The 23740-nt window shown below is 42.9% G+C and overlaps 1 protein-coding gene across 9 annotated transcripts in view; it reads left to right on the top strand.

Annotated features, from left to right (window-relative positions):
* The window catches only part of NTAQ1 (N-terminal glutamine amidase 1), a 252410-nt gene that overhangs the window by 12956 nt on the left and 215714 nt on the right, over positions 1-23740 (top strand). Inside the window, exon 6 of one of the 9 annotated variants that reach the window (XM_067711350.1) lies at positions 15309-15806. The exons of 6 other annotated variants lie outside the window; for them this stretch is intronic. In XM_067711350.1, the coding sequence (XP_067567451.1) occupies positions 15309-15343 (35 nt within the window). In that variant the 3' untranslated portion in view covers positions 15344-15806. Of the gene's footprint in view, positions 1-179; positions 871-6917; positions 7533-15308; positions 15807-23740 lie in introns of those variants that run through there. 2 more of the 9 variants (XM_067711351.1, XM_067711345.1) reach the window with 2 other exon arrangements.

Below are 23740 nucleotides of genomic sequence, written 5' to 3'. Positions count from 1 at the left end.
GATGTTTTGTCATGATTAGATTGATGTCATACATTTGAGACAAGAATACCAGAGAAGTGATATTGACCCCTTATGAAACATTTGAATAATTTTCCCTACTTTTGGTCTTCTGGGTTGTTTTATTGCTGTTAAGCCAGAATTGTGCTTTCAGTGGACATTTCTTTCATGTATTTTTGTAGATTCCAAAATGAACCTGAATGATTTTATCAGTATGGATCCTGAGGTGGGATGGGGAGCCGTCTACTCACTGTCTGAATTTGTACATCGGTTTGGCAGTCAGAACTACTGAACTTGACCTCTGGATGTAGTGCCATGGAGAAATTCTAGGACGTGAACAATCCACCCCTTCATCTGAGACAGCAAATGTTATGATGGTACATTTGGCTTGGAATTATGCTTTCCTCTTTTAATTCAATTGAGTTGAAGCATAAGTGAACAAAAGAATAGATAGAAAATTTTTTTTTGGTATGTCAGGTTGAAACTTGATGTAGTTGCTCAGATATTCCTACTGCTCCTTTGTTAAAAAATGTGAAGACTTATGCCAGTAATTGCTTTTGTTATGATAAATGTGTGGACTTTGTGTCTGTTTTGGATGGTTCATGTCTCTCCAGCTATACTGTAAGCTCCTTGAGGGTAGGGCTGTAGCCCGTTGCTCTGTGAATCTCTAATGCCCATAAAAGGTGCCCGTAAAATGTTTGCTAGTGACTGTGCTGCTGCCTGAAGAGGGCTGACGTTGTGAGCCCAATCAGCAATAAGTATTAGTCTTTCTGGACCATTCATTCTGTTCTTAGCAAAGATTGCAGCCCTCTCAGGCTTAAGTGTTGCTTGGCCTATTTATATATGTTTTTAAATAAAATTGACCTAAATTAATTTTGTTTTGAAGATTTTGTGTCCCTCTTTGATAATCTGGGATACCCAAGAATGTCTCAATTATAGATGGGAACCATTGCTTTAAAATACTTTGATCAGTCTTCCTTCCTGAAGATGTTTTGGAAATTTGGCTTTCATCATATAATTCCAGATAAAAGATGTTTGGCATTAAACCAGCATATAGCACTAGCTCTCATTCACGTCCTCCATGGTTCTGTTGTAAAAATGAGCAGGTTTCTTATAACAGGGCTGTGCAAACTTTTGCTCTTAGATGAGTCTTCTGCTTACTCCGGAACTTCCATTCAAATCCTCTGCCTTGTGCTCTGGAGGGACACCTGCAATCATTTCCTCAGGAGTCAGTCAGTTAGTCAGTCTAAGGAAAGACCATATATCCATTTGGCTCGGCTGACCTGGAAGATGCTGGGAGAAAGTGAATCAACTTTGGTAAGAGGAATACAAATACAACCTAAATTATTTTTATAATTTAGAGTTAAATACAGACCCTAAACTTAGATAACTTTGTTGAGTTTTAGATGGTCATTTAAAAAGTATGTGACTACACTAAAGAAGATAGATTTTGGCAGGTTGTACCACAGAAATACTTTGCCCTGAGCAAAAGGAATTCAGAGACCCCAAAGGATTGTGATCTGATTTACAAATTGCATTTTTTGGAGCTTTGTTTTTGTTTTTTTTCCCCTGCCAATTTATGAGCAGTTCCCAATCTGGTATTCAAAATTATGTCTAGTGCAGACCAGTCAGACAGTCTTGTGTGTGTAAGTTTGAACTTTCCAGCCACCTTGCCTTGAAATTGAAAACCCCCTGCTTCTAACCAGTGTGATGAGCAAGGTTTATAGTTATGTTAACATATCCAGTGGCTGTTGTCATGACTTGTTAGAAGCAATAGAGGACATCTGTTATTTCTACCTACCACTCCTACAGTACCCTTTGGGGAACTCTTCTTTGTGTAGGTCATATATTGTATATAGTCCTAGTGGCCCATAAATAGAGGCATGTAGCCTAAACCGGGCCAGGCTTAGACCCCACCCCTGGACAAGTCTAGGAATAGCCTGTCACAGTGTTCTCTGGAATTGCTGTATTGACATTAAGAGAGGATAATTCTCTGTCCATCAGGACTGCTGGGCTAGGGCCACTGGGAGTTTGGGGCTGCTGGTGGGTATCTTGACTGCCACAGAAGAAAGGCCTGCTTGCATAATGCACCCGAGCAGAGCGGGAGCCCCAAGGACATTTCTGAGAGCCTGGATCTTTCTTTGCTTCAAACCAACCCCAATTTCGAACTTGCCAGTTATACAAACCAGTGGGTTCCTTTTTCTCTTCAGTTTGTGTGAGTTGGATCGCTGTCATTTTTAACTGAAATGTAAGCTCCCTTGCAAGATTTTTCATCAGAATTGTTGATTTTATCAGGAACTGTTTCTTTTGTCTCTCTGTGCTTAATTTTTCTCTGAGGTCAGGTTTGCCTCTCTTTATACTCAGTATGTGTGAGAGAACTGAATAAATACTGATAAATGCTGTTTGGAAAGAGGAACTTTCAAGAAAAGCAGGGGACTAAAATAGAATTTGTAGTTGACTATGAAAATAAGAGAAATAAGGTATCTCTGAGAATCTGACGGGAAAGCAAATACACAATATAAAATGGCTCCCAGGTCAATAGAACTGACCGTACCTGATTGTGGGTATTACCGTGGCTTTTACAAGTGATTGTGTCTTTCAGAGGAAGGGTTTGTTAGCAGTGGAAGTAAAGACAAACGCTTTTTTGTGTGTGGTTTTTCTCAGTTTAATTTTTAATTATTTAAAAATAGATGGCACATGCATATTGTACAAACGCAAAAGATATAAAAAGGTATATAGTGAAAAGTACTCTTTCCTCCCGTTCTTACCTTCAGTTTTCTGATTTCCCTACCCAGAAACCTGTTTTCAGTTTCTTTTCTATCCTTACAGGAATTTTTTTATGCCCATGGAAGCATATAGCATTATGTATGTATTAAATTTTGGGGGTTTTTTCTTCCCACAAATGGTAACACTCTAAAAGTATTGTTCTGCATTTTACTTTTTTTTTTTTTTAATTTATTTATTTTTGACTGTGTTGGGTCTTCATTTCTGTGCAAGGGCTTTCTCTAGTTGCAGCGAGCGGGGGCCACTCTTCATCGCGGTGCGCGGGCCTCTCACTGTGGCGGCCTCTCTTGTTGCAGAGCACAAGCTCCAGACACGCAGGCTCAGTAGTTGTGGCTCACAGGCCTAGTTGCTCCGTGGTATGTGGGATCTTCCCAGACCAGGGCTCGAACCCGTGTCCCCTGCATTGGCAGGCAGATTCTCAACCACTGCGCCACCAGGGAAGCCCCTGCATTTTACTTTTTAAAGTTAATATATTTGGATATTTTCCAATCAGTACATGTTGAATTTCCTCTCTCCTTTTAAGGGGGGATACACTGTAGTTTGTGGTGTGCATGGTCCATAATTGAGCAGTCCTGAAGTTGTTGTAGTCTTTTGGTATGACCCCCCCCCCAAAAAAAAAGGTTCCAGGAGTATTTTTGGCCATGTGTCTTTATAGCAATTTCTGAGATAAATTTTGGAGGTATAGACTGCTAATTGTCTCACCGAATCCATTCTCCTTTTTTTCTAGAAAAAGGGATACAAATGTTTTCTATAAAGGGCCAAACAGTAAATATTTTAGGCTTTGCAGGCTATAAGGTCTCTGCTGTAGCTGCTCAACTTGGACCTTGTAGCTGGTAAGCAGCCATGGACGATATGTAAATGAATGGATGCAGCTGGGCTCCAGGAAAACTTTGATGTGGGGGCTTGATGATTTGACCCCTGGGCTACAGTTTGCTGTCCCTTGTTTCAGAGTCACAGAGGTGCAGCTGGCCTTGTGGCTGCTCTGCCAGGGACTACATTTCCCAGTGTCCTTTGCAGCTAGGTATACCCATGTGACCAGGTTCTCACCGTAGGAATGTAAGGGGAGGGGTGTGTGTCACTTACAGGGCTGACTTGTGGGACGTTGCCCACCCACTCCTTCACACCTCTCCCCCCTTTCCTGCTGGGTGGTATGATGGTGACTAGAATGACCTTTGGAAGCCACCCACTGAAGATGGCAGAGCCACCATCAACCTGGGTTCCTGAATGACCCCATGGAGCCGAGCTGCAGGCCTGCCTGAAAAGCATATTGTAGAACTGTTCCATAAGAGACACACTTGTGTATTTTTTTTTAAGTCACAGAGCCATTGGTGAGTCTTTAGCCCTCCCCAGTTAATACAGTGCCCATTCAGGACTTGTCACAGGGTATTTCCACTGGGTTGGAAATGAGACTTTGTGATGTTCCATGTGGAGTTGATCCGCGGTGTTTTCGTGCAAGCTGCCCCTTAAGTGTCCTGGAGTGTTTGTGGGATTATTGCCCTTTGCAGAATGTTCAGGAACACCGAATGCAGATATCCATCCATACCTCTTATTTTGCATGAGGTTCGAGAGCCTTGTGGGAAAGAAGCCAAATGAATCCTGTCCTCATTTACAGTTCAGACATGTGTGGGCCTGTCTGATGGACTAGGGGTCCTCAGAGCTATCCTAGCTAGAGGAGAGGAAAACAGATTCCTGAGGGAAAATCACTCTTAAGTGAGGAAGACACCTGGCTGAGTGGACCAGACCTGGCAACGAGACCTGGTGGTTAGAGGGACCACTGGTGGAAGGTACAGTGTGAGGTGTGCTTCCTCATTGCTCACCCTTCGTGCGGTGCACCCCTTTACTTGCTCTCTCACCCTCTTGAAAGCCCTGTCCTCTGGGAATGAAGGGAAAGAACTGTGTCACTAGGGCCCCAACACGGCTCTATGGGAACCTTGCAAGTAGCTGGTCTTGGGCATCAAAGGAGAACAGTGGAAGCCAGTGGCCTGAGAGGTTGGAATTCTGGTGGTTGAGTGGTTGGCTCAGAGCAATGGAGCAGAAGCATGATAAAGCCTGAAGGCTGTGGCTCTGATTTTCTGTGAATCCCCATTTCATCAGGACTGTTTTTTGGTTGCTGTTCAATTCAAATAAACACTTATTGAGCCTATGTTAAATGGGGGCATGGTTAAGAGAGGCACCTCTTCTGTCTGTGTACAATTCCTGCCACTCTGTTTATCCTCATATGTCTCACTATTCTTGTACAGTTATTCAAACTCCTATAATGGAATGGTAACCTTGTTCAGAAGCTCAGAATCTTCTTAGAAAGTTGTTAGTAGACTGATGGTCACAGCTAGTGGAGAATCTGCTTCATTTTCTGAAAAAAACAAAACACTGAGCTGGACTTGTTGCTTCCCATGAAGATGCTGGGCTCATCTGGGGCTTCAGTCATAGGCTCTTTAGAAAAACCAGCAATGACGTCTTCTTTACTCCGAAGTTCTTTACTCCAATCTTTACTCCAAAAGTTCTCTGTGGGAAGAGAGTGATAATCAGCGGTGGCCTCAGTGACTTCTTCCTCAGAGCTCAGGGTGTGTAATTTCACCTCAGTAGATAAAGCGAAAGTCTGCACATTCTCCAAATACAAGTCAGTGGTAGTTTCTTCATCTTCAGTGAAGCCTGCCTTGATCAGTGGTCAAGGCTGGTCGGTCAGTGGTCGACTCTAGGTGTGTGATGAATTCCGGGAGTCGTGTGGGGTTGGGCACAGCCAGGGTGAACCCGGCAGAGGGGAGGAGGGCCTTCCTGAGAAGGATGCTGATACCAGCGGGGAGCACGGGGGCTTGTGAAGGCGAGGAGACTGAGCGTGTCTCCATCTCATCAGGACTTCGAAGTAGAAAATGACCTTATATAGGATTCACAAGCTAGTGGGGGGCTTGCGTACATTCAGTTTATAATAGCAAGCACCCCTGACAATTCATAGAAGTTCTTGGTGAAGAATGCTTATTAAAAAGCTGGACTTAATTTTGGTGAATATGTGCTTAAATCATGAAGAGTTGGGATTACTGTAAAAGTGAAAAGTTTGTACTCACTGGTGGTTGGAAGCCTGGGACATACCAGGTACTTACCATTCGGGGAAGGGGAAGTCATAGTCATTTGCCTTGAATATATTTGGAGAACAGAGTTAGAAGTTACAGGCAGGTTCCCTCCCTCCCTCCCTCCCTCTATCCACCCACCCAGCATGTATTACATGCCTGCTATTTGCAAAGTTAGGCCCTGATGAATGAGGCAGAACTGTCCTAAGAGGAGACATGCAGAGTGCTCTGGTTCAAGGGACAGAACCTCTGTCCTTTATTAGTATGTCTTTTATTACCTCACTTTCATTAGCATGTAAAGCAGAGGGCTAGCCTTTGAGGAGCCTGTTGTATAGAAATCTTTTGGTAAAGACTTGGTACTTAAAGATTGCACTTTGAACAAATGTATAAACCAAAATGAAGGACTTTTCTGTAATTATTTAAAAGGATCTTGAAGGAAGAAGTGATTATTCCAGTACAGAACCAGAAAATTTGGGAACACATGAGCATTCCTAGGACCAGGAAGACAAATCCAGCCTGAACTAGAATTATTCACTTAGTTCCCCTAGTTAGGGGTTACCATCAGCTCTTCAGTGAGCAAGAGCTGGAGACTTATGTTGGCACTATTGCCTCTTCTGTGTAGTAGTTAGTTGTAGGTGTATATCAGTAATATATAGTTGAGTCTATAGTACTCATTCTGGAGGCTAGTGACAGTTTCTCTGAGCAAGTCCTTTTGCCACCTTCATAGGACACTGAGTGAAAGAAGCTGTCTAGTTATAACTGCAGTGAGGTGTTCAGGCTGAGTGCTGTAAATATTATAGACCAGCTTCTGATACTCAGTGTGGGCAAAAGATGCTAAGTAGTCCCCCATACTGCATTATCTTTCAGCATGTGGCACACAGTAGATGCTCAATAAACATTTGCTACATGAACGAATATATATTTATGAGGTTCTCTCAGTGTGTTTCCATTAGCGCTGCTAGTTATAAAATCGATGAAATGATGTGTAGTTGTGCACATAAAACAGCTGCAGTCAGTCGATTAGGTTGAATTTGGTTGTGAGACAACTATTACCACCGTTTTTTCTCTTGGCAGAGAAATGACAGAAATGCGCTGTGGGAGGGCTTCTCTCTCAGCCTATTCTTTTGCCCTTTGTCCCACTGTGCTCCCTCCCAATCCTGTTTGAACATTATTTGTGCCGTTTCTAAGAAGAGGATTCAGAAGTGTCCCAACTAATGAGAACATTTTGTCAGGGTATCTACTTCCCTGTGGACCATGACTGAAGAAACAGAGGGAAGGAACGATACACCATACCCCTGTATTTCACCATGGTGAACTGCAGAGTAAATTTAGCCCCTTGTAATATAGCAAGGGTGCTATGGCTTGAATATTTGTATCCCCCCACCCCACTCCCCGAATTCATATGGTGTAATCCTAACCCCCAGAGGTGGTGGTATTAGGAGGTGGTGTGTGTGTGTGTGTGTGTGTGTGTGTGTGTGTGTGTGTGAGTGAGTGATTAGATTAGATTAGGAGGGTGGGGCCCTCATGAATGGGGTTAGTGGTGCTAGAAAAGAGATCCCCCGAAGCTCCTTCTGCTCTGTGAGGACACAACAAGAAGTCTGCGACCTGTGATTTTACCCAACCATGCTGGCACCCTGATTGGACTTGCAGCCTCCAGAACTGTGAGCAATAAATTTCTGTTGCTCATAAGCTACCCAGTCTGTGGTATTTTGTTATAGCAGCCCAAATGGACTAAGACAAAGGGTTCCTAACCTGGAGTCCTAACACACATTGAGTGTGTATATGAGTATATTTTCCTGGAGAGAGGACACATAGCTTGTATTACCTATTTATTCATTTAACAATATTTATTATTATTTTTATCTATTGAGGGCCTACTCTATAACCTTAGGCTCCAGGTTAGATGCTGGTAACTGAAACCAGAATAGCTTTTGCTCTCTTGTAGCTTATAGGCTGATGATGGAGACTGACATCAATCAAAGAATCACACACAGATGGCTGTACAATTGCAACTGTGAAAGTGCTGTCAAGGAATGGTACCAGTTCTATGAGAACATGTAATGGGGGAAATTAGCTGGTTAAAGGGGGTTGGGAGGCTTCTTGAGGAAGTGTTTTATCCTTTCAAACAAATAGCTCCTACTAGGTGCCAAGCACTGTTCCTGCCCTGGTGATTGAGCAGTGAAGAAAACAAGCCCCTGCACTCATAGAGCTCACATTCTGGTGGAGAAGACAGACAATGGACACATACTGTGTGTGGAAGAATGGTTGCTGTTTACCGAATTGGAGAAGATGGTGGGTGGACCGCTTCTGGGGAGGAAGGTCAGGAGTTTTATTTTGGACAATCTTAAATTTGAGATGCCAGTTCGATGTCTAAGAGGAGATGTCAGATAGGAGTTGGATAAAGGAGACTGGGATTCAGGGCAGATGTTCAGGCTGGGAGTATGAAATGGGGAGACCTCAGTTAATAGACGGTATTTAAAGGCACAGGACTCAGAAGATCACTGAGAGAATGAGTGTAGACAGAAAAGAAGTAGGGGGACATAGCCCTGGGAGCTTTTACATTTAGAGGTCAGGAGATGAAGGGACACCAGAGGAGGACAGAGGGAGGGGTTGGTCAGGGAGGGAAGAGAAGACAAGGAAAGCTCAGAGAAGAAAGTGATTCAGCAGGGACAGGGCTCTGACACATCAGATGTTGATGATCAGTTGAGTAAGCTGAGGACTGAGATGACCGTTGGCTTCGGCAATGTCTTCAGAGCAAGTTCAGAGGAGTGATGGGGATGAAAGCCTACTTGGAATGGTTCAGGAGGGAAAGGGAAGAAGGAGGCAGAGTGGTATGGTAAAAGGAACAGAGAAGTGGGGCAGTACTGGAGGGGGACATGGGTCAAGGGGGACAGCTCTGAACCTGGCCGTCACCCAGTTCTGCCTTTATAATGAACAAATTTACCATTTCTAGACCTCCAGAGAGACTTCTAGGGACATCAGAGACCTGTCCTCTAGGCCTGTTGTTCTCATGCAGGGCAGACACTGCTCTGTTCTTGACTAGATCCATCCCTTGGTTCATGCAGCCTTCCTCAGCATTAAGATGGAGGAAAGAAAGCTGGATACCCCCAGAGGTATAGTCATCTCTTGGTACCTGTGGGGGATTGTTTCCAGGATCCCCCACGGATACCACGCTCCATGGTTGCTCCCTCATGTAAAATGGCACAATACAGTCGGCCCTCCATGGGTTCCACATCAGTGGACTCAACCAACCGTGGGTGGAAAGCTGCAGATTGAAATCCACAAATGCGGAACCTGTGGATAGCGGGCCGGCTGTATTTCATCAATGCAATTCCTATCAAATTACCAATGGCATTCTTCACAGAACTAAAACCAAAAAAAATCTTAAAATTTGTATGGAGACATAGAAGACCCTGAATAGCCAAAGCAATCTTGAGGGAAAAGAATGGAGCTGGAGGGATCAGGCTCCATTACTTCAGACTGTACTACAGAGCTACCGTAATCAAGACAGTATGGTACTGGCACAAAAACAGAAATATAGATCAATGGAACAAGATAGAAAGCCCAGAGATAAACCCACGCACCTGTGGTCAACTAATCTATGACAAAGGAGGCAAGAATATACAATGAAGAAAAGACAGCCTCTTCAATAAGTGGTGCTGGGAAAACTGGACAGCTACATGTAAAAGAATGAAATTAGAACACTCCCTAACACCATACACAAAAATAAACTCAAAATGGATTAAAGACCTAAATGTAAGGCCAGACACTATCAAACTCTTAGAGGAAAACAGGAAGAACCCTCTCTGACATAAATTACAGCGAGATCTTTTTTGACCCATCTTCTAGAGTAATGGAAATAAAAATAAGCAAATGGGACCTAATGAAACTTAAAAGCTTTTCCACAGCAAAGGAAACCATAAGATGAAAAGACAACCCTCAGAATGGGAGAAAATATTTGTGAATGAATCAACGGACAAAGGATTAATCTCCAAAATTTACAAGCAGCTCATGCAGCTCAATATCAAAAAAACAACCCAATCCAAAAATGGGCAGAAGACCTAAATAGACATTTCTCCAAAGAAGATATACAGGTGGCCAACAAACACATGAAAGGATGCTCAACATCACTAATCATTAGAGAAATGCAAATCAAAACTACAATGAGATATCACCTCACACTGGTCAGAATGGCCATCATCAAAAAATCTACAAACAGCAAATGCTGGAGAGGGTGTGGAGAAAAGGGAACCCTCTTGCACTGTTGGTGGGAATGTAAATTGATACAGCTACTAGGGAGAACAGTATGGAGGTTCCTTAAAAAACTAAAAATAGAATTACCATATGACCCAGCAATCCCACTACTGGGCATATATCCAGAGAAAACCATAACTTAAAAAGACACATGTGGGCTTCCCTGGTGGCGCAGTGGTTGAGAGTCTGCCTGCTGATGAAGGGACACGGGTTCGTGCCCCGGTCTGGGAAGATGCTGCGTGCCGTGGAGCGGCTGGGCCCGTGAGCCATGGCCGCTGAGCCTGCGCATCTGGAGCCTGTGCTCCACAACGGGAGAGGCCACAACAGAGAGAGGCCCGCGTACCAAAAAAAAAAAAAAAAAAAAAAAAAAGACATGCACCCCAGTGTTCATTGCAGCACTATTTACGATAGCCATGTCATGGAAGCAACCTAAATGCCCATTGACAGGCAAATGGATAAAGAAGATGTGGTACATATATACAATGGAATATTACTCAGCCATAAAAAGTGGGTCATTTGTAGAGACACAGATGAACCTAGAGGCTGTCATACAGAGTGAAGTAAGTCAGAGAAAAACATATCGTCTATTAATGCATATATGTGGAATTTAGAAAAATGGTACAGGTGAACCTGTTTGCAAGGCAGAAATAGAGACACAGATGTAGAGAACAAATGCATGGACACCAAGGGCGGAAAAGGTAGCGGGATGAATTGGGAGATTGGGATTGACATATATACACTAGTATGAATAAAATAGATGACTAATGAGAATCTGCTGTATAGCACAGGGAACTCCACTTCGCTGTATGGTGGAAACTAACACAACATTGTAAAACAACTATACCCCAATTAAAAAAATAAATAAAAATAAGGAAAAAAAAAAGTGCACAGATGTGGAACCGGTGGAGAGCGGGCCGGCTGTGTTTCATCCGGGTCGTGGAGAAGCCTTGCCACCACCACTCATAGGTTCCCTCCTTTTTTCCTTGTCCCCTTCCCACCTTTCAGTGTTTTTTGCACAAAGCAGCCAGAGTGATCTTTTAAAAATATAAACCAGATCATCTCACTTCCCTTCTTTAAAACCACCAGCATCACCACTTCACACTGGCTTCAACATGTACTTAAGGTAAAATCCACTGTTCTTACTCTGGCCCACAAGGCCCTGCGGGGTCTGATTGGCTGCCTCTGTGATTCCAGCTCCACCACTCCCAGCCATTCCCCGTCCTGCCTCCCCTGTGACGTTTCTGTCTCCGAGCAGGATGAACTCATTCCTTCCTTAGGGACCTCACATTCCATTTGCTCTGATTTGACCCTTTCGCCCCGTATTTTCTCTTGGCTGTTAGCTCCCTGACAGGTCAACTAATCCTTCCCTGGTCATGTGTTGGAAGCTGCCTGCCCCAGTCAGTGTCAGGCTACTTCACCACTTTTTTCCTTCATAGCAATTATCACTATCTGAAATGATTTTGTGTATTTATTTGTGTAAAGTCTGTTTTCTATTTCTTTTCACTAGCCTGTGAGCTCTCTCTGCCTTGCCTAGTACAGTGTCTGCCACAGTGTAGGCACGCAACAAACGTGCCTCAAGTATTTAATGAAGGAACAATTCCTGTTACTGCAGGGGTCTGGAAGGTCAGGTCTCCTCCCATCCCCTGCAGGATCTCTGGGTAATGCTGGTAAAGTGCTGCTAAATTCTTGCTCTTTGCATTTTTCCCTTTGACTGGATTTTGTTCTTTTTTCAGATTATACCTGTCCTTTTGCAAACAGTACTGTTTAGAAAAGGTATATAATTCTCGTTTAGGTTGTACTGTCCTTTTTCTTTAGCGGTCTCGCAAGCCTCCACTCTAAGCCTTACTATTCTTTCACCTTTTGGTCTAGAAAGCACATTACAGATGACTTCCAGAGATAGCAGAGATTATCACGAGTTGATTGAATCATTGTCACTGTCACATTCTTGGTGGGTTCCTCACTCTGGTCACCTGTTGCAAACATATATTGAAAGCACCTTGTCCTGTGTGTCTGGTCGTGACAGTTGGGGATTACATTACTTTTTCCTTCCTTCTAAGCTGACCACATAGCCTGGCATCAGAGAAGTAACTATTTCTTTCACCCTCTCAGTCGAAGGAGAGCATGGCTTTCACCATGAGCTACGGCAGGCGTCTGTTAGAGCCAGGCTTTTAATAACATCCATTTGTTATCAAGGGAGCAGTCGTAGCAGAATTTCACTTAGAGTCAGTAGGCAATCTTTCCTGTGGTTTCCATGGGGATCTGGTATTTTAGAGCCATTTCTGGGAAGAACATTGAAAAGAAATTGAGGGGCAAAATGTTAATAACATCACTGTTCTGGCACACACCGTTTCTAGAACCATGGGCAATGGATGAGTCACTTCCCACCCAAGGCCCACAGGGTGCAGAGCTGTGTGTGACCTCCTCAGGGCCAGGTGTGGAGGAGACCTAGTGCCTGCACTCAGAATACAGGAAAAATCAGATTTGAGTCCTTAGTCCCCATTGTAGCTGTGCTTTGTTAGTCACTTGCTGTGTGACCTTGAGGAAGTCACTTAACCTCTCTGGGCCTTCATTGCTTCACTTAAGAAAGAGTTATTTTGAGGCTCAGATGAGATTGTGTGTGTGTGTCTGAGAGAGAGAGAGGGAATTTTTCATAACTCTGAAAGGTAACGTGTTTTGAATAGCTAACACTTAACTGTGTGCCTAGTAGGTGCTAGATAGCCCTTCTAAGTCCTATATGTGTATTAACCCATTTAATCCTTAAAACAACAATGTAAGGTAGATAACTGTTACTCTCCCCATGTTGCAGATAGGGAAACCAAAGCACAGTGAGTTAAAGTAACTTACCCAAAGCCACATAGCTAGTGAGTGGCAGAGGCAAGGTTTGAATCCAGATAATCCCACGTTAGGACCAGGCTGCCATCATCTTTACCCAGTTCCCAGTTCATCTCCACATTCTGTAAGCAAATTCCAGTTGCTAGAGAGGTGCTCTTTATCGTGGGGCAGGAATGGGGCATCCAGTTTCCCCGTGGCCTGGGCAAAGTGTCTTTCAAAGCTATCTACCTGAATTAACCAACTTTGTAGTTACTGCAAACAATGTTTATCAATTGATTTCAAACTTTTTTAGCTTAAGATTTGTTGGAGAGGTTGTTAAAAAAAAAAAAAAGGCAGATGCTCAGAACCCTCCCTGAGGGATGCTGATTCAGTAAGCATACCAGTCAGGCTTCAGTTGCAGGTAACAGAAGTCACTCTTGCTGCTTGAAGCCGAAAAGGATTTGATTCCAAGTCACAGAGAAGGGAAGCAAACATTTGGAGAGCAGGGTCATTGGGTGTAGCAGCCAGAGATGCTTCACTACTCTCCCTTGGTGCCTGGACCCATGAATTCTGGCAGCACCGTCATGGCTTACTGCATTCTTTAGGACAGGACCTCAGTATCACCAGGTGGTGTCTCCCAGCTGGTACTGTGCCTCAGCCTTCAATAGGTCATTTATTCTACCATCCAGAAGATCAGCTACTTCTGGGTTATGGGGAGCATTGTAAAACCAGAGAATCCTGGGGGCGCCACTTCATTGACTTACTTCTTTTGCTGTAAGTGGATTCGTGATTAGAAGTAATGTTGGCTTTGAGTAAGTCACTTTAACTCACTGTACTTATTTACATGAATCGCCAATGCCAAATTCCATTTCATAGCTTCCTATAATCTGACAGTGGTTGTATTTCCAGATAAACACTTTAGTTAATAGTCATCCTGCTTGTTCCTGATGCTATTGAATGTCAAGAGAACTTACATATAACAGGGATTTTTATTTCAAAACTTGGAATGCAAGATGTACTTCTTAAATATCTTAGGCATTAGGCCTTTTTTTTTTAATTTAAAAAAAAATTTTATTTTTGACTGTCTTGGGTCTTCGTTGCTGCCCGCGGGCCTTCTCTAGTTGCATCAAACGGGGGCTACTCTTCATTGAGGTGCGCAGGCTTCTCGTTGCTATGGCTTCTCTTGTGGAGCACAGGCTCCAGGTGTGAGGGCTTCAGTAGTTGTGGGTGGCGGGCTTTAGAGCACAGGCTCAGTAGTTCTGGCGCCCGGGCTGAGTTGCTCCGTGGCATGTGGGATCTTCCCAGACCAGGGCTCAAACCCATGTACCCTGCATCGTCAGGCAGATTCTTAACTACTGCGCCACCAGGGAAGCCCTGCATTAGGCATTTTTAAGTAAACAAAATTACAAAGAAGTGTTGCTGAACTTGATTACATAATTACCTCATTACGGGAAATAATTATTTTGGTCAGTTCTGAACAATATCAATCCTTACAGGAATTAAACCAGAATAAAGTATATACTTGGACTCTTTACTGAGTATTGAAGGAGAAGCCAGGGCTTGTTTTGTATGATTACCTCAGGGTGAAACAGAAAAGATATTTAGTGCATCCTTTAAAAAACAATGTCACTTTAAAGTGACCCTTTCGCTTTCCCATCCTCTTAGCTCTGTCAATTAAATGATGTTGCCACTTATTAAACTTCTAGGCATCTTGGAAATTTTCAAAAATAAAAAAATCAATTTGTTTCAAACTCTGTGGAAGGCAATCCAGATAATTTATTTGTAAAAAATGACCTATGCGCATACCTTTGGCTTAGTAATTCCCCTTCTAGGAATTTATCTTACAGATATACTGCACATATGTAAGATGATGGATAAACAAGGTTACTCAGTGTAACAACAAAACATTGGAAACCACCTACCGGCTCACCCACTGGGGACTGATGAAATGAGTTATGATATAGCTATGGAAGAAAGCATTATGAAGCTATGAAAACAAATGAGGAAGGTTATGTTTCTTATGCTGAGTAGTGGTGTTTTTATTCTTTATCTTAAGCTTATGTTATATTCTTTTGCATGTATTAGATATTTAGTAAAATTAAATTTAAAAAGCAAGTGAAAAAGTGCATTAAAAGAGAAAAAATATGTATTTGTGTGGAATATCTGAAAGAATATCCAACATCCAAAACAAACTGGTAATGTTAGTGGCCTCTGGACAGGAGAACTGGGTGGCTGGTGTCAGAGGAGGGAGGGAAACTTCATCGTATATCCCTTTGTGTTTTTAAGAGTCGTGAGTCCCGTGAACATATTACTCATTAAAAATAAAAAATGTATAAACCACACCTTCTCTCACTCAAACATTTACCCACATGACTTTTTTTTTTTAATAAACAAACACAGCTTTTAACAGGTACAGCCTCAGATGTTGTCTGTAGTGAAAGCTGCATTGACCAGCAGCACAAAAAACCGGGATGTGTGGCGCACACTTACAGAGATTGCTGGCAGTGTTCACGTGACGAGAGACTGAGGAACGAGGAAGAATTCCCCAAATTGTTTTTCTATTATACTGCTCTTAGCCTTTTGTCCAGCTGTTCTAACCTTTGATTTGACTGCTGTGAATAAAGGTGAGACCTTTAAATGACTGGCTGACGAGCTGTTTGTGCACTGGTGAAGGGTGTTTCGGTGCCTTATATGGCTTTGAGCTGCAGTTTGGGTGCAGGAAGGCTCAGGAAGCATGAGCTCATGCAGAGAGAAAACCTTCTTAGTAGATGTCTCTAGATTTCTCTTAAGAATCTTAAAATTACCCCTTGCGGGAACCCATAGTGATAGCCAACATTTATTGGGCACTCATTTTGTAGCAGGCACTGGTCAAAGCTACTGATTGTGTATAAAATGATTAATCCTTGGACTTCTCTGGTGGCGCAGTGGTTAAGAATCCGCCTGCCAATGCAGGCGACATGGGTTTGAGCCCTGGTCTGGGAAGATCCCACATGCCGCGGAGCAACTAGGCCCGTGCGCCAGAATTACTGAGCCTGTGCTCTAGAGCCCGCGAGCCAGAACTACTGAAGCCCGTGCACCTAGAGCCCGTGCTCCGCAACAAGAGAAGCCACCGCGATGAGAAGCCTGCGCGCCACAACAGTAACCCCCGCTCCCTGCAACTAGAGAAAGCCCGCGTGCAGCAACGAAGACCCAATGCAGCCAAAATTAAATAAATAAATAAATTTATTTTAAAAAAAGAAAAGATTAATCCTTACAACAGCCTTATGAAGTAGAGATTATTATTATCTCTGTTTCCCAGATGAGGAAACACGTGTGGACAATGTTTCCAAAGGAGCACAGTTACTACTCAAACGAACGTGATCTGAACCTGGGTATGACTCCAGAATTACTAGCCCCTAAGATGACAGTACAGTCACATTGGAATAAATCCAAAGGCGAAATTAGGGCACTGCTTCTCAAGCTGGTCTCGGGGCTGAGATGCTGGGTGGATTATAAAAGTGAGAGCCTAGGGAAGTAATGGGGTGGCCTGTCTTTGGAATGTGGGGTGTCTTTACTGCATGAGAGCCTCAAACCTCAAGATGAGATTCAGGGCTTAATCTTGTAGGAAAAAAAGGGGCCGGGGGGCAAGCTCTTAAACAGGGGAGAGATGTAGGGAAACTAGCATCTTGTAGGGTGTCCTTGAGCTGTGATTGTCAGGTGGGGGCTGGCAGAGGGGAGACCAGAGAGAAGAGGCCTCCGCATGCAAACAGATGGGGGTCAGGACTATGGAGACCGTCATGGAAATGGGAGGAAGGATGGGTCTGGGAGATTTTGTTTTGAGGATTTGGTTGGGCTCACACCAGTTGAAGGTTGATGAGGAAACAAGGAGATAAGAGCATGCTTAAGATGCTCTATCATGCAGGGGTGCATAGAGGAGATGCTTCATCACACTTTTATGTTCGGGTGCGTTTAATGCATCCGCCACATACTCTGCTCAGGGCTTCCCGAGTCTCACATTTGTCCGCCAAAACAGTTCTTCTAGAAGGTGTAGCAGATGCTGTCAATCCCTCCCTCCCCTGTAGTGCCCATCTCCCCTTACTCTTCCTCACCTGAGTGAAGCCCTTGTGCGTCCGTGAAGGGCTTTCCCTGGTCCTAATGCACTTGGCCCTGGCTCAGGCAGGCTGGAAGCAGGGAGGACTTAACACGCCCAGAGCAGCCTTCAGCTGCTGATGTGCTGGAGCTGGTGGGTAAATGCTTCTGCTTTTTTTCTCCTCAAAGGGTAGAGCTTTGAGTGGGGTGCTGCACCCTCTCCCAGGCGTCCCCAGCAGGGTCGAGCCCCCGCTAGCCACTCAACACCTGCTCAGCAACCTGCTTTCTTGCCTCTCCTGACTCACTTCCCCACTCCTTGCTGTGCTTCCTGGAATCCCCCGTCTCAAGGTCTGCTTTCCCAGCCTAAGGCAGTTGACAGATGATACTAGCTAGGCCCAGAGAGGTTATTTCACTTCTTCAAGCTTACAAATCCAGTGTGTAGGAAATCTAGGATTTTAATTCAGCTCTTCTAAACCCAGTGGGCTCCTGAGGTTATTTTCTGCTAACCATGTTTTGTATCTGCTGTAACAACTCCCTGAGTCTTTTTACATGTCTGGCTTTCCTACTAGAGTCTGGCCAGTTAGACTCCAGTATAAACTAATAAACGGCAGAAACTATGATCCCGATCATTTTGTAACCAAGATCAACAAGAACAGTGACTTTCACAGACAGATGCTCAGTGAGGATTTGTTGAAAGGAAGAGACGGAGCAAGAAGAAGGCGGAGGCAAAGGCAGACAGGTGCACGACATTGGAGCTAGGACGAGAGTCTCCAGACATCCTGGCCTGGGCCCTGAGGGCGACTTGCCTCAAAGGAGACCATGGTGAGAGGGTCAAAAGCAGAAGACCCAGAGGAGGCACAGCGGCGAGCAGAAAAATTGGTGGAGAACTAAAATACTTTTTCTGGAAATCACTTATGAGGAAAGATAAACCTAACGAAATAGTCCTTTTCAGTGCATGTAAGGGGAGTTTTTTTTTTAATTTATTTTTTGTTTTTAATATGAGTAATCTTAGCTTTGTAGGAAAAACATAAGATGGGTTCTCACCCAAGAGTAAGCTCTACAAATCAGATACTCCAGGGCAGTATTTTTCAAACTGTGCTTTACAAGGCAGTAGGACTTCTAAGGATCTCTCAAGAATAGGTTAGTAGATCATAAAAATTGATTAATACTTACTGAACTTTAATTAGACCATGGGGCTAATCACCCAGCTAGTAAGTGAACCAGGTGGGATTTAGCCCCCGGGTTATTTGACTCTGGAGCCCATGACCTTCACAGGCAAGGCTGTAGGTACCCTCCTCCCCACCCCTTGGCCAACCACACTCTCCCTCCACCAGAACTGAAGCTCAGGTTTTGACACGTGGACAGCAAGCTGGGGAATGGGAACTACACTGTTGGTCAGGGGTTTGGAGAGAGTGCATTAAAATGTGCCACACTTTGCCTTCTGTAGAAGTCTTGGAGCTTTGCTTTCCCACTGTGCAGGGGAGTTTTTAAAATGCATTTTGATGAATGCATTCTGCTCTCTTGGTACACAAGGGGGAGCATTGAGCACAGGAATGGGAATAACATTGCTACAGGGCATGAGTTCTTGCTCTTTACCGGAAAGAGTTTCTCTCTCTTTCTCTTTCTCTCTCAATAGGATTTCCTAAGAACAAAACCAGTTTTCTGCCTAATCACAATACTATTATCATCATGTCCAAGAAGTTAATATTGATGAAACCGTATTATCTAATACATTGTCTATATTCAGATTTCCCCGAATATTGCCAAGATGTCCTTTATTGCTTTTTCTTTTTCTTTTATTTTGATCCAGAATCAATTTTGTATTCTCTTAATGTTAGATCATGGTCATTTTTCTGAAATATTTTGGTACAAAATGTTCATAATTTTTACTGGCTATTTACTATCCCGTGAAGCTGATTTTTCATGATTTATTAATTTCTCTTTGGTTATTCCTGTTATAAGCATAACATGGTGTTAGGCGGGGCTTTTCCTTTCTCAATTTTGACTCAGGCACCAATTCAATAGATATCAGATTGCAAAGTGAGAGTGAGACTGATAATCATGTATGGCACTCACCAAGTGTCACAGGTCAGGTTCCTCGGGAAAGCCTCCTGATGGAGATTTTTGTACAGGAGGTTTATTGAAGAGTGTTTGGGGATCAACACCTATGGAGGAATAAAGGAAGTAGCGCTGGAAGAAGGAATAGTTGAACTTTGATGCAGTCACTACAAAGGCCTCAGCTGGCCCTCTACTAGCTCTGGAGATGGTCTTGCAGAATTGTTCCCTATTGGGGCAAGGAGATTGGGTCTTTTTACCAGTCATTGGATGCAGATTGCCCCTGGGAAGTGGCCATGACCTTGGGTAAGATAGCTAGTTTAGACCAATTTTCAAAGAGACTCAGGGTGGCAGTGAGGGCCTCAGTCCTGTGGGGAGATCTGGGCAGAGACCACAGCATCCACTACACCAGGGGAATTCTCATGGACCTGTCGTCTAAGTCCTGGATCCCTGCAGCCAGACTGAATACACAAGTGGGCGTGTGGAAATGGACGGAGGGTGGAGAGATGCTATTGGAGAGAGCATTGCATGTTGGGACTCCTCCCTCCCTCCCCAGGGGAAAGGCCTGGATGCTACCTCCTTACCTGAAAGTGTGTGATGGGGGCTTCCTCAGGACCACATATTGAGCTTGAGATTTTTTTTTCTACTGTTGGGGGAAAAGAGAAGTGGCTAGACTTGCCTGTGGCAGCAGGACACAGAGGGTGGTGTTTGGTTTTGCCCTCCCAGGGTTTGTTGGGGCAAAGGATGAGAGAGTGTTTCCTAGGACTCAAATGTGAGTCACTTGGGAGAGAGAGTACTAGGCTAGAGCTATTTTTAAAAATATATTTTAAAAAAGTCCTCTAAGACTCACAAGAAGTTGCAAAAATAAAACAGAGAGTTCCCGTGTGCCCTTCACCCAGCTTTCCCCAATGATAACATCTTATATAACCATAGTGCATTTTCAAAACTAGGGAATTGACATTGACATTGGTACAGTGTCTTGGTTTTTATCATTTTTTACATTCACGTGTGTATGTATTACTATGAAATTTTATCACATGTATAGATTTGTAGATTTATGTAATTACCACCATAGTCAGGATACATAGTTGTCCTATAACTAGGAAGAAACTCCCTCACATTCCGTCTTTGCAGTCAGACCCTCCAGTGGACCCTATTCCCTGGCAATGACTAATCTCTTCTCCATCACTATAATTTTATCGTTTTCAAGAGTGTTACATAGTAGAATCATGCAGTGTGTAACCTTTTGAGATTGGCTTTTTTCACTCAGCAGAAATAACAGCTTTGAGTTCCAGCCATGCTGTTGCATGTATCAATAGTTCATTCTTTTTTATAGCTTAGTAGTATTTAATCGTATACCTATATACAGTTTATCCAGTCCCAGTGGGAGTCATTTTAAGTCCTGCCCAGCATACTTTCTGGGAGGGTGAGAGGAAATCAAATGATGAAGTCTGAATGGAGAGGATTGCCAGGGAGCCTGGGGCAGAGGGGGTGGTGGCAGCTGAGAGGGAATGCTTCTCCTTTGTCCTGAGAATTAAAACTGGAGCGGTTCCCAGAGATGGGGATCTCCAGAGATCCCATGAAAAGTGCACAAGCAAGAAAAGTGCACAAGTGCACAAGGCAGTTTTTTATAGCTTCGAAGCCCAGAGAGCACGAAGTTGGCTTACGATGGTGCCAGTCACAAGCCAATTAAAGTATTTCCAGGCATAACCATTTCCGTCTACACCATTGGTACTTTGACATGGGATCCAGAACAGCAGCTAGTGAGTGGGGGAGGGAATGTGAAAGAGTCGTGGAAGGGAGCAGAAATTGCATATGAGACTCCTTTCCCCCACCCCGACACCTCTCACTGAACAACTGGCTCTAGCTGGGAAGGGGGGGAAAGCGTTGGGATGAAACTGAATTGTTGATTAATATAATGACCTGACACATGGAATTACTCTATTAAGACCATGTTTGTGACTTGATGTGACATCAGACTGTCATTACTTGGAAGTGACCAGAGCAGGCAGGGTCCTGCAATAGTTGTCATCTGGAGTCAAGGACAAGCCCCTTTTTTCCTCCTAATGGCACTCCCCCTCAAATGAATAAATTTTTGGAGGGATGGTGGGAGAAAAACAAAGTATGTTTTGATTATGTCCACCAGCAGTTACATAAATAACTTGGAAATAAACATCTTTTATACATAAGCCTTTTTTTTCTCTTATAGTATACTTCGAGCAGATTCCTGGAAATGGGGTTAATAGGTTAAAGGGCATGGATATTTCTGTGATTCTCAAAACATATTGCCAAGTTACTTTTCTAAAGGTTTGTACCAATTTACCTTCCCACCAGATAATGCGTGGAAGTTAATATCATAAGATTGTTAGTATAATGGGGTTTAAGTGCTATTTCATGTTTGGAATAATTTTTAAAGTGCTTTTGTAATATGACACTTTTTGCATTAGGTGTTTTATCAATCTCTTTAAACTCGACATTAATATCTTGAATGCAGAATATTGTTAAGCGTCTGATTTAATAAGTTGATTACTGGCTATTCACATTCAGCTTCCAGGGGATTCCCTGGCGTACTTAGAAGAAGACCAAATCTTGTAGGATTTGTGGGCAAGAAAGAAAGGGAGAGGTGAAGGCCACATGATCAGTGAATACAAGAGACAGGTTCAACAGCCATGAGTGAGAGGTAAACAAATGAAGCGAGGGACCAGGAGCAAGGAGATGGCCATGAGGTCAAGAGGTGATGTGGAAATGGACCTTCGGAGACAAAGATTCTAGCACAGGCCCCAAACAAGGAAATACGCCTTCCCCCCAACCCCCAAATATCAATGAATTCAAAATTTATTTTTTTAAAAAACCATAACATTTACTATCTTAACCATTTTAAGTATACAGTTCAGTAGTGTTCAGTATATTCATACTGATGTGAAATAGATTTGTAGAACCTTTTCATCTTGCAAAATGGACATTTTTACCCATTGAAGAAAAACACCCTTTTCCTTTCTCTCCCCAGCCCCTGGTAGCCACCATTTATTTATTGTTTCTACGAGTTTGACTACTTCAGATACCTGATATAAGTGGAATCATGCTGTATTTGTCTTCTTTTGTGACTGGCTTATTTCACTTAGCATAGTGCCCTTGAGGTTCATCCATGTTGTATAGCACTTGACAGGATCTCCCTCCTTTTTAAGGCTGAATAATATTCCATTGTATGTATATACCACATTTTGTTCATCCATTCATCTATCAATTGATATTTGGGTTGCTTCCATCTTTGGCTATTGTGAATAGTGCTAAAGCATGGGTGTGCAAATACCTCTTCAAGAACCTGATTTCAATTCTTTTTTTTAAAATTTCAATTCTTTTGAATATATATCCAGATGTAGGTTGCTGGGTCACATGGTAGTTCTATTTTTAATTTTTTGAGGACCTGCCGTAACTGTTTTTTATGGTGTTTTACATGTTTTTTACCATTTACAATCCCACCAACAGTGCACAAGTGTTCCAGTTTCTCCTTATTCTCACCAACACTTGTTATTTTCTGTTTCTTTTTTTTAATAGTAGCCATCCTAATGGGTGTGAGGTGGTACCTCTGTATGATTTTGACTTGCATTTCCCTTAAGATTAGTGATGTTAAGCATCTTTTCATATGCTTGTTGGCTGTTGGCATATCATCTTTGGAGAAATGTTTATTCAAGTCCTTTGCTCATTTTAAAATCAGGTTATTTGATTTTTTGTTGTTGAGTTGTAGGAGTTCTTTATATATTCTGGATATTAACTCCTTATCAGATTCATGATTTGCAAACATTTTCTCTCATTCCATAGGTTGGCTTTTAACTCTGTTAATTGTGTCTTTTCATGCACAAAATTTTAAAGTTTGATGTAATCCCATTTGTCTACTTTTGCTTTTGTTGCCTGTGCTTTTGCTGTCATATCCAAGAAATCATTGCCAAGTCCAATGTCATAAAGCTTTTTCCCTGTGTTTTCTCCTAGGAGTTTTACAGTTTTAGATTTTTAAGTCTTTAATCCATTTTTAGTTAGTTTTTGTGTATGATGTAAGATAAGGTTCTAACTTCATTCTTTTCCCCTTGGATGTCTAGTTTTCCCAACACCATTTGTTGAAGAGACTATTCTTTCCCCTTTGATATTAGCAACCTTGTCAAAAATCATCAATTGTTATTATTTTTTAATCAATGGAAAAATAATAACAAGATCACGGAATTCTTCTTTTGTGACGTATATTTGGGACATATAGTGACTATTTGAATGAGGTGGAGAGGTCCAAATAAAAAACATAAAAATGTGAATAAAACTTTGAGACTGTTGGATGGGGACCTTGTAACACCTTTTCTTAAGATGTCATCAGTGCCAATGGGCAGCAGTTGATTGATAAACTAATTAATTCACCAAATAAGTGATTATTGAGTGCCTACTATACAGACACTAACCAGGCCAAGGGAATACAGGTGTATATAGGAGACAAGTCCCTGCTGTGTGTGTTTCTGTGTAGGATCTCATTTTCTGTTAGCAGCATCAACAAAAATGTGTGTGCTGGCCCTACCTCTGCAAGGAATTTGGAGAGGTAAAAGAGACTGTGAGATGCTGTCCATGCTGTGAAGGGCCCATGTGAGCTTATTCTTACCGTGGCCCCAGGTACCCTTCATGTCCACTGCTCTTTGCTAAGGGTTAATACCTGATGAGATGGACCCATTTTG

Source organism: Pseudorca crassidens, chromosome 17, assembly GCF_039906515.1.
Source record: "Pseudorca crassidens isolate mPseCra1 chromosome 17, mPseCra1.hap1, whole genome shotgun sequence".
NCBI classification, from domain to species: Eukaryota; Metazoa; Chordata; class Mammalia; order Artiodactyla; family Delphinidae; genus Pseudorca; species Pseudorca crassidens.
Note: the sequence above shows the minus strand (reverse complement) of the source record. Positions and strands in the feature narration are given on the sequence as shown.